At 33.1% G+C, this 12,220-nt stretch overlaps 1 protein-coding gene across 4 annotated transcripts in view; it reads left to right on the top strand.

Moving 5' to 3' along the window:
* LOC138710896 (adenylate cyclase type 3-like) overlaps positions 1–12,220 on the top strand; it is a 780,256-nt gene that overhangs the window by 547,441 nt on the left and 220,595 nt on the right. For all 4 annotated transcript variants that reach the window (XM_069842085.1, XM_069842087.1, XM_069842086.1 and 1 more), the window contains exon 6: positions 7,038–7,196. In XM_069842085.1, coding sequence (XP_069698186.1) covers positions 7,038–7,196 — 159 coding nt within the window. The remainder of the gene's footprint in view (positions 1–7,037; positions 7,197–12,220) is intronic.

Genomic DNA, 12,220 nt, shown 5'->3' with positions numbered 1-12,220 from the left:
AGATTAATATTAGAAATGTTAGTAAAAATAAAATGATGTCTCCGTACATCTTTTGAATTGCAGAACTACCCTAGTAGATTCATCGAGAGTAATCTCACTAGAGGTTTTGATTTATCTTGAGAAAATCAAAACTCGAGTGGGATTTAATTGACTATTTCAAGATTAGAAGAAAGTATATAAAGATTAGAAGAAATAAAGTAGTCTAATACAACAAAATATTAATTGACATACTAAAATTCTATTTCACTAATGTTAGCTTCACCAAAACGTTTGAACGGAGCCGCCATTTTCAGTCGACTATCTATGCGGGAAACAAATGACGATCGCAAAGTATATTTCATATTATCATAAAGAATTTACAGTTTCGTACCGTTTTATTGGACATTATTAAAAGTGTAATAGTCACTATAATATTTTCGTATGCTACTGGATGTACGAGTAACTCAACCGTTTCTTTTCTACGCTAGCCTGGCTATATGAATTCATATGATATAATATGATATTTGTCAGAAAACTTCACAATTCATAGTTCTGGTGGACCTTTACATTTCTGCTTTTCGATCGATCATCACTTACAAACCCACATACTATCCTTGTTCATTTATTATTATTATTATTATTATTATTATTATTATTATTATTATTATTATTATTATTATTATTAACACTCTAATTTTTTCACCGTCCATCTTATCTAATTCTTATAATCTGTTTTGTACCCCACCGTTATGTGTTAATGTTAATATAATTATTCATTTACCAAGTATTTCCCGTTTAAGATAATGCGCTACTGAAAGTAGTCGAATTTTAACATATTTTATCATTTTTGTCACATTTGCGCTAAAAAATTTACAGCTTTATGATAAGTATTTCCTTGAAAAGTTTATCTCAATATCTTAATTAAAAGTACACCTACTTTTATATAAATCGCTAGAATTTGTGTTAATGCACGTGTTAGTGTAAGCAAAACTTTACATGTAATTAACTCAAAAAATAAATGTTTTCTTTTTATTGTACCACACAGCTGCTGAAATATGGGGAGTTTATTTTTGCAGTCACTTTCATGTTGCAGTCAGTTCTCAACCGACTTATTTTACACCCAATTTATGACCGGCCATGGAAAATTCGGTTCCTACTTTGAAAGATTTAGGATCAAAAGTGCAGAAGAATCTCTGTGCATATGCAAAGAGAATCAGACTGTTGAACATTTGATTTTTCACTGTCCAGTGTTCGAAAGGAAAAGACACTTTTTAAGATATCATATCTCGGATTGCAATTTAAATTACTCCACACCCCTTTACCATTTTCTTAGAAAAAAATGTTGTTACAAACAATTCACAGAGTTTATACACCACATCCACGCAAGACTGTAGCTGTTAATTGTATATAAATTAATGATGTTATAAAATCCTAATGCACTATGTAAAACAAGGTGTCTATCTTTGGGACATAATAATAGTAATAACAATAATAACTATGTTTGTATTATAGATTTTACTATTGTTGAGTATTTGATGACAGGTATATAGTTTGTAACCATAAGTAATTTTGTTTTTATTTTTCTTTACTATTGCAAACCAACTAGATAATAGGTGATTTATTTGTAACTAAGCCAATTCTGTGCATTATCTCATTACTATTGCCTAAAATTATGTATAAAATCACAAGTTAATGTAATAATCTTGCAATTTCTCTACACCTTCGATTATAATTTCTAATTTTATTTCATTTTGTTTTAACTGAAAGTAATTATTGCATAACGTATTTACTATTGTTTACTGTCTCTTAATTAGTGTATTTATACGGTATTGTAACTATGATTCAGACCTACTATTAATTCTTTAAAATTGTGTATTATCACTACATAATGTATTTCACATGTAACAAACTACAACCCTAATATACCAAAGGTAAAATAGGGTTTCAATATTTGGATAACAACAACAATAATAATAATAATAATAATAATAATAATAATACGTGAGCTGAGTACCTAGGTATTTAAAACTTGTTACTTATTCTAGAGGAGTGTCATTTAAAACAATTTTTTCCTTACACTGTATTTCCCTTGAAAGGCCATTGTTTCGGTTTTATTTATGGAAATTCTAAAATTATCGTCGGTTTCTTGGTAAAAGTGACCAAGTCCAAAATATTGTGACAGCGACGTGAGATTCGAACTCACGACCAGCGTCCCGCAAGAGAGAAGATAGCGCGGAGCACTTTGTGATGGCGCGCGGCGGAGAGGGGAAAGGGCCAACGCGGCGAGAGAGTGGAGAGAGAGTGCGCGCGCATCTGGTGCTGGTAGAGAGGAGAGGGCTCTGGATTTTTCTGGAGTGCCATCTCTAGAGACGCGTGGAACTTTCGAGGCTACGTCGCTGTGGTTATAAATTAAGGACGCGAAGGAACGACAGAGTTTTTCAGTTATTCAGTCAGTGAGTAAGCCAGAGCAAGCAAGCCAGACTTGTGTGCCGGAGTTCGACTCGAGTGTGCGTCCGCATCTGCGTCAGCATCCGAAGGCCTGAGTTCGAGTGCAGTGGACCGCAGTTGGAGGGACCCGAGTTCGAGTACAGTGAACTGTCTCTGATAGTCTGTGGTTCGAGATACTGTGAACTCGAGTGACTGAGATAGAAGAACTGTGAACTGAGAACTGGTAGTTCTGATTTGTAAATAGTGCTTTGTAAATATTAGTTAAGATTAACAGTTCATTGTTGTGCGTAATAGTCCAAGTAAATTGTCATTGTCGTCGGTGGAGTGCTATAACGAATACTGTGTTGAGTGAAGATCCAATTGTTGACGAGAGCGTTAAGGTGAATTGTAGAAAGGAATTATTGTTGTGACGAATAAATTACATTGTTGTTACTAATAAAATTTACAATATAAAATTGTTTGGAAAAGGCATTTAAAGGTTTAATGATCCATCCAAAGATAACTGTTCTTATTTAGATGTTAGTAATTAGTTATTTTGAAGGTAAATATGCTATATTATTAGTTTTTAATATAAAATTATGTCTTAAATTTTCATAATGCTTGGAAGCCTTGGAATGTGATTTGGTCACTTTTACCAAGAAACCGACGTTATATTTCTCACACACTTTCTTTAGTTCATACACTGCTCTCTGCAGTTCACTTTCAGTTCTACTTACAACGATTTGGTTATCAGCGAACAGCATCGTCTTAAATGTAGAATTAGATGCTATATGAATTCCTCCATTAATTCAAAAATTCCACACTCTCACTAAATCATCCATATAAATTAAAAACAACGTAGGAGACAAACTACAACCTTGTCTTACATCTTGATTTACTGAAATTTCTTCACTATATTGTCCATTTCCAATATTGATACTAATTGTTGTATCTTTATATATATATATATATATATATATATATATATATATATATTATATTTAAGAATTTTTTAAAGCAAGAAAAGAAACACAAATTAAATTTTATAAAGTAATAGTAGTACCATCTTTGATATTTGGATCAGAAAATTGGACGATGACTGCAACTGACAGAAAAAAATTACAGGCCGCTGAAATGAAGTTTCTAAGGTCAGTCAAGGGGTGTACTATATCAGATAAAATTAGAAATTATAAAATAAGAGAAGAATTGATGATCTTTTCCCTAGAAGAAAAAATTAAGAATTATAGAAATCAGTGGGCAGAACATGTCAATGGAATGACACTAGAAAGAATCCCAAGAAGAATGATGAATTATAGACCTATAGGAAGAAGACATCCGGGAAGACCTAGGAACCGTTGGACGGATACACAATGAAGCCGGAACAGGCATATGTCTATCCCTTGAATTGAAGAAGAAGAAGAAGAAGAAGAAGAAGAAGAAGAAGAAATTTTTTGCGTTTTCAACGAGACAAGAATTGATTTTAATTCTTAGTGGCTAAAGGCACAGTGATGAAACTTGGCATACTTATTCATTAATATTTAGGCCTATGTTGTGAAATGGAAGATTTTATTGGCTGTATTCAGAATAGTTTTATTGCTAGACAATTATACGTAAAGCAGTATTACTGACTGTTAAAGTTCAAAAACTAAGAACCTATTTCCTACTTGAATTCTAGATCTTCTTGTGAAGTCTGACAAGCAAAATTAATGAAATGTTGAAACGGCAGAAGTTAATGTAGCGAGTAATTTTTTCTTTAGTTTTCCGCTTGGTAAAGGAATGTAGAAAGACTTCTCTGTGTTTTTTAGTTTCTGCCCATGGCTACAGATTCTTTTAAAGACTTTTTTCATGTTTGCAGTCGTTTTCATTTACCTTATGGCAGTTAAAGCAGAGGGAGGAAAAGTTTTGCAGGCATTAATTATTAATTCTGAAAGGTTTTTTACGTTTTAATCATATATCTAGCAATTTAACTTATGGGAAATACGGACATTGGTTTTTAATATCATTTATGTGAAGAGATTAACTCTTTATCTCAGCTTCGTGTTCAATTTCGCAATAATAATAATAATAATAATAATAATAATAATAATAATAATAATAATAATAATAATAATAATAACAATAATATTGAGAGAAGTAATGTTTAATAATAATACTTATTAAAATAATAAGAAAAGTAATGTAAACAAATAAGTTACATAAACAAAACAAAAACAGTTGTTGTACTATTTCATTAATATTGTATTGTACATTGTATTTCATCCACTGGTTCCACCAAACGTGCCGACATCATAGAAATTGATAACAATCAAAAGTTTGACTTCATAATCGATCCCACTATCAGATTTGAAGTTAATGAATTACAGCCACAAGAAGTAGATCTGGAAAAGAAAAGACATTGTGAACCTTGCTTTACTTATATGGAAGAGAAATACCGCATACCCGTTTGTCGCTGGGAAGTAATTGGCTTGCTCTTGGATGCAAGGAGCACTATTTCAGTTTCTTTCATCGTTTCCATATCGATCTTTTGGAACTTCAAGATATAGCCATTAATGTTTTAAGTCATTCCTTGTTAATTGTAAATAACCATCTGTACAGCTCTATATATGAAAAATAAATTATTCATGTCGAGGATAGCTGTCCCCCGAAAAAATAAATAAAAATCAAATAAAATAAAAATTAAATTAAAAATAGAATATTGTTGATCTACAATTAATTTAGGTGCTGTTACCGCTCGGTACCTCTTTTTCAAGGGCAGCTATCCTATTTTGGATTCTTCTCTCTTAGCATAATAAATTAAATGTTATCTTGTTTGGCTTGATCATTAGTGTTTTTCTTCATGGTAACCTTTAGAAAAGGCAGCTAAAATTTTTTATTATCTCATTATTATTATTATTATTATTATTATTATTATTATTATTATTTATTATTTTTATTATCATTAACATTATTATAAAAAATTCTAGAACACATCTCCGTATGCAAGCTGAAGTCTGAGGTGAATTTTAGCAGAAGAGTTTTCTTTTTAACAAGAAATTTAATGACAGCACGCTGTCGAAACGTACCATCGTTGTCGACCATTTTGCAAACATTGCCTGTGGTCACATGACAGAAGCTAATGGCGTCACAATATATTAATATATAGTGTAAAGTCTGTAGATTACGATCATATAATCGTTTTTTTGTTACATTGTTGAAATAGAAATTATAGCAATGTGTTGCTCATAATTTTCAGTACGACCCTCAGTACAGTACGACTGTAAAGTTGCCTAATTCCGTGATACTCCTAATTCCGTGATATATTTTTTTCACGGCGGTAGGTATCTTGCTAGGAAGTTTATCGATGTCTCAAAAGTAGGAGAAATATGCACTCTTTCGAGAAAGATGTCTGTCGCTATAGTCGAATGGCAAAGCTTTGACTGACATTCAATTTAAAAAAAAAAAGTATCACGGGATTAGGGTTATCACGGAAATAGGCAACTTTACCCTACATACTACATCTGAAAGAATTTCTACCACTTAGTCTAAAAAAGAATCTTATTCAGACGCTTGTAATGCCCCATTTTGATTAATGCGATTCCTCGCTAACTAATGTAAGTTCACTCTTAGCTGAGAGACTACAACGTGTTCATAATGTGTGCATACGATTCATCTGCAATAGCTACTCGTAAATTTGACCATATAACACCTTTCCTCCAGTTATTTTCATGGATGCGTCTGAAGGAACGAAGAACAATACATTCACTGTCTCTTCTGTTTAGAATCATGCATGTACTTCTACTCCGAATTATCTGTTATCGCGCTTTCAATTTCTTACAACTCTTCGAAACCGACATCAAGCACTTCTTTCTATCCCTCATCATAGAAAGTCTTTATACTCACCTTCCTATACTGTAGAAATCCCTCGCCTCTGGAATTCGTTACCTAATGACGTCAACGACTGCCGGACTTTATCACAATTCAAAATTAAAATTGACAATTTTGTCTTAGTTAATGTTTTTAGGTATTGCTAGAAGTATTGATTTGTAATTTTTTCTTTTTCTTTTTTAATCTAGATTAAAATTCCAAGTTTCTTGTTTATGTTAGTTAATTAGTTAGGATACAATTAATTATGATACTTAATCACTCATTTAAAGTTTGTGTGACTGCAACCTGTGTATATTTTTGTGTGGCTTTACTTTGTTTATAGTGTTTTTTTTTTCCATCTCTTTATTTCTTGTGTATCTTTATTTTGTATATAGTGTATTTTTTTTCTGTTTATTGCTATTATTGTATTTGTATTCCTGGTGTTGTGGAAGAGAAGGCCTGATGGTCTTAACTACACCAGAATAAATAAATAAATAAATAAATAAATAAATAAATAAATAAATAAATAAATACACATTCATAAGTACTCACATTGTGGTTATAATAGCGTAGGATTACAATCTAAAGCTGGAAACAAAAGAACGCAGACAAAAAATTCTCAGGTAAAGACAAAAGTAAATTTTTATACCGGAGATAAAGTCTAAGTGTACATTACTTTGTAGTTAGGAACATCTCTTGAACCAGAACCCAGAACCGTTTAAGATTATTCATCTGTAAGACACGCAATATTGGCAGAAGGTTCTGACCTCATTATTTTTTGTGCGCAGATACGTGCAGCAGAAGACAAATTCCCCGGTGGATATGAGAGTGGGCATTCACACGGGGGCGGTGCTGGCCGGGGTCCTGGGTCAGCGGCAGTGGCAATTCGATGTCTATTCCAAGGATGTGGAGCTCGCCAACAAAATGGAGAGCAGCGGCCTACCGGGGTAAGTCTCCATCAAATATTCATCGCCTTTACGATCCCGCTGTAATGTGAGTGCATTGTGGCTTCTGGCCTGCTCCACAAATAGATATCGGGAACAAATGTGAAACTCTCTCGTTTTAATGGCATGTCAAAGCAGATTTCATGTCGGTTACCAAGTTGGGTGCTAAATAGTTGCAGATAGCTATAGACAACAGAGCTCTTCCTGTGTTACAATAACTAGAGAGCGGAATTTAGGAAAAAATGTATTCTTTTCCTTGATACATACAGGCTTGAGATTTAATATTTACCCTACGTTTTTCATGGAAATATAGGTATAAATAAAGGGGTTTATACTTACTTACAAATGGCTTTCAAGGAACCCGAAAGTTCATTGCCGCCCTCACATAAGCCCACCATCGGTCCCTATCCTGTGCAAAATTAATTCACTCTCTATAATCATATCCCATCTCCCTCAAATCCATTTTAATACTATCCTCCCATCTACGTCTCGGCCTTCCCAACATCATTTAGGTCAAAATTACATAAATTCTTACTTAACAAATTAATTGTTGATTAATATTTTATTACATATTATAATGAAACTAACATCTGTCCATTCCTATTATTATCATTAATTTCTCTAAATAGATGTACAAAACCTCTAATGGCAATTACATTAATATTCTCATTATAGAAATATATTTTAGATTTATATATATATATATATATATATATTTTCTTTCTTTCTCCCTGTAACATAGTTCTAGTAAGCTTATATTAAATTAATTTTCATCATTTTACTAGCTATTTCATACCTCAAATTAATTATAATTGATTGAATTAAATTAGCTCATAAATAAGTTACTACTTTACCTTATAGGTTTATCTAAATTTAAATAAATATGTAGTCTACTAGTCGTTAACTTAACTGAAGAATATTGCTGCAGAACCTTTTAAGTGTAGTGTAAATATTCGTAATTTAAATATGTATTGTATTGATTAAGGCTGGTTGAGTGGAAGAGAAGGCCTTATGGCCTTAACTCTGCCAGCAAAAATAAAACATTATTATTATTATTATTATTATTATTATTATTATTATTATTATTACTATTATTATTATTTTTCCCTCCGGCCTCCCAACTAACACTCTATATGCATTTCTGGATTCGTCCATACTTGCTACATGCCCTGCCCATCTCAAACGTCTGGATTAATGTTCCTAATTATGTCAGGTGAAGAATACAATGCGTGAAGTTCTGCGTTGTGTAACTTTCTCCATTCTCATGTAACTTCATTCCCTCTTAGCCCTAAATATTTTCCTAAGAACCTTATTCTCAAACACCCTTAATCTCTGTTCCTCTCTCAAAGTAAGAGTCCAAGTTTCACAGCCATACAGAACAACCGGTAATATAACTATTTTATAAATTCTAACTTTCAGATTTTTTGACAGCAGACTAGATGATAAAAGCTTCTCAACCGAATAATAACACGCATTTCCCATATTTATCCTGCGTTTAATTTCCTCCCGAGTGTCATTTATATTTGTAGGAGACGGCCTTCAGATATGGAGGGTAGCTGCGAATATATTGAATAAGCAGTCGTGGACAGCCAATAAGGGGTGGTCCTCCAGCTTGGGGGTTGGGTGAAGGGCTAACAACCCATCAGCGTAAAAAAATAGCTTGTTACGAATCCCTACAATAAAAGGGTTTTATTTTGCCTAAAATGTCTATTTCGACGTTAGTGCCTATTTTTAAGATTTTTTTTTAAATTTTGTATCATTTTTCGTAATTGTTTACTGTTTTTCTTAACATTCTGTACCGTTTACATTCCAAGATGGATAACAACTCCTTCCTAGCAGTGAACAACACAATAGAGAAGTGCCTCCGGGCCACTCCTTCTCATTCTTACAATCTTCCAATCCTAAAATTCCAACTTTCAGTCGGCCTTGGTAGCGTAGTCGTATAGCGCTGGCCTTATGTGCTCGAGGTTCTAGATCTAGACCCAAGTCAAGGCATTTAAGTGTGCTTAAATGTGACAGGCTCATGTCAGCAGATTTACTGGCATGTAAAAGAACTCCTATGGGACAAATTATTATTATTATTATTATTATTATTATTATTAATATTATTATTATTATTATTATTATTATTATTATTATTATTATTATTATTATTTCTTCCTCTGTCTGTCAGAAATTTAACATAAAATCGCTGGGTTGTACCCGAATAAGCATTCTCTTACATTCCAAGACAGATAACAACCCCTCCCTTTTTTTTCTCACCATTTGTAACTACAGCAGTTAGCGACACAATAGCCACAGTAGGTATCGACAATCATCTACTGTGAAGCAAACTATGGAAATGTGAAATGTATGGAAGAGCGTATTCCGAAGTTTAGCGCTGAGCAATCTGATGGCATCACGGTGTTCCGAATTTCACCGATGGAGTCACTGATGCTCCACCGGTGTCGCACTGGTGCCATCAGCTTGCAGAGGTGGTGGCAGTCTCCATCAGCCGCCATCAGTGAATCTGATTGGTTCTTGTATAGGGCGGGAATTAGCAGACGAATGACATCGTGCACTGTTGTGTCATGGCGGTGTGTTCTGCTTTAGTTCTGCTGTATTGTTTGTAATGATCACAACGTAAAAACAATATGTTAATGGCTTATGAGGGAACATGTCAACGGACCATTATTACTACCGATTCAAGAAATAAATTGTTTATACTTCTTTTCTTTGAACGAGATGGCAGGACGGAAATTTCGCAAAATTTTGCTAGCACAACAACTTATACAGTCGTCATGACAACCATCGATCCTTCCAGCAGTTTTGTTCCTATTTCGCTGCAGCGTGACGTCATTGTTGTCTACCGGTCCGGTGAGATTCGGAATACGCTAGAAGTTTCTTTTAATCCTAAAATTTTGCATTAAATAAATATTGAATCTTATATTAGTGACATTCTTTAACGAAAAAAGCCTATTTTTTATTTTATAGAGCCCAAATAAAGGAGTTTAAAAGAGTCTATTTTAGACGCCTAAAATGCCACTTTTTAGGGCCTAAAATTCCGCTCTCTAATCATAACCTAACAGCTTAAAGAATATTATGATGCAGTCAGATAAGAAGCTAACCCACAGTTTTTAACTGTTAAGAAAAAGAGAAACGTTTGAAGTTAATTATTTACCCAATTTCATGTTCCATTGCAATTCACTTAGAATAACTAAATCAGCAACTGGCACTCTTAAGTAAATCAAAGAATAGTTTTCATCATCATTGTTGTTATTAGGGCTGAATAAAAGTATTGGTATCAGGATAGTAACAAGGAAATTTGATCTCTTTTATAAAGAGAGGAACGTAAAAAGCGGAAAATTCTCCCAGTATGCGTATACATAAGCCCCCTATAGAAAACCGTTTCGTAAACAGGAAAACATCCAATAAATATAATCCCTTGTGTGAGAGAGAAAACAATTCTTTGTTTGAAAACATTATTTCCCACCAGAGATTTACTGAGAACAAAAAATAAATCAGTCATTCTAGTATTTTCTATACTTAGACAGTTTTGCACATTTAGGTTATATGCATGCTTTAATGGCATATTCAATTGTGATCTAAGCCATATCTTTGTATACGTAACGGCTTAGGTATAATTTAAGGCTGAATGGAAGCTGCGACCGTGATTTCGAATGGAATAAGAATGTTTTTATTAATTAGATCTAATTTAATGTATTAAATGGAAATTTGTGTCACTCCAACATCAATAACAGTAGTCAGGCATGTACATATTTAGAAACCTCTTGAATAGGTCAAACTAGGAGAGATGACGGAGATTTCTAAGATGGCGAAGATTTAAATTTCCATGTTTCCGCCATATGACGCAAGTTCTTCTAGCTAGATTGTTTTATAACGGAAAGAACTGCATACACAGTGAAATGTTTCCCCAGTAATTTTTTACTCTTGCTATTATTCCTATCGAATTCGTGCATAAACTGGCAATCGTACGATGGCGAAGACTTTAAATTTCCATGTTTCCACCATATGACGCAAGTTTTTCTAGCTAGATTGTTTTATAACGGAAAGAAATGCATACACAGTGAAATGCTTCTGCAGTAATTTTTTACTTTTGCTGCTATTACTATTGAATTCGTGCATCAACTGTCAATCGTAACATTCTGAATTTCCATTTAATGTTTAAAATTTGGTTATAGAACTAAATTGAAGTTCGTAGTCATTAATGCATGTGCATCGTCTATGATTTTTACTACCTTAACCTGAAATAATATCGTTAAGATCGTAGGGATTCTTAGCCAAATAAGTTTATTTTTACCACTGCCAGATAATAATATCTGCTTTATCATTTTCTGAATGTGGGTACCATTAAAAATTGTAAATCTAGTGAAGCTAGTATTTTGTCAGGACAAAATCTTCAACTAGCAAATTGTAACTGCAAGTTTGTTACCACAGAAATCTAAGTCATTCTATGAGAAAGAATATGAATATTCTATTAAATAGTTCCAGATAAAAAGGTTACTAAAGCTTTAGAAAATGTACTTTTAGCATATTTTGCTTAAGATCTAAAATAACTGAGGTCTTACAGTTTTGGTCAAATAATTCCTCTTAAAGTTAAATTTAAATTAAAAAAGAAAATCTAGACATAGCAAGTTTGTGAAATGAATTGTTTTCTGACAAGCAAGTCAGATGCACTGTTCTTCAACCAGGAGATAAACCGTGAAAGTAATGTGCTTACTATTGCGTCGTCTATTGGAGCGAAGTAGATAGATAATATTAGAGTTATAACGTCAGTTTAAAAATCATGCGCTCTCCTGCATATGTTATTTCCTGTATGGAAGGATTAAAAGACCAGGATATTAACCGTGATCTAATTTTGTAACTAGGGTAGTATAAAAATGTGTATATCAGTGTTATTGTTTGTACTGTGAGAGCTAGCCAATAGAGATACGAATACCCATGTGTGTGACCTTATGACATCTTATGATATCAACATTCATTCACAGCATCACCCCGCTCCCTCTCATTCCCTGGAGACTTTCTCG

Source organism: Periplaneta americana, chromosome 12 (genome assembly GCF_040183065.1).
Source record: "Periplaneta americana isolate PAMFEO1 chromosome 12, P.americana_PAMFEO1_priV1, whole genome shotgun sequence".
NCBI lineage: Eukaryota > Metazoa > Arthropoda > Insecta > Blattodea > Blattidae > Periplaneta > Periplaneta americana.
This window is presented reverse-complemented; position numbering and strand designations above follow the sequence as displayed.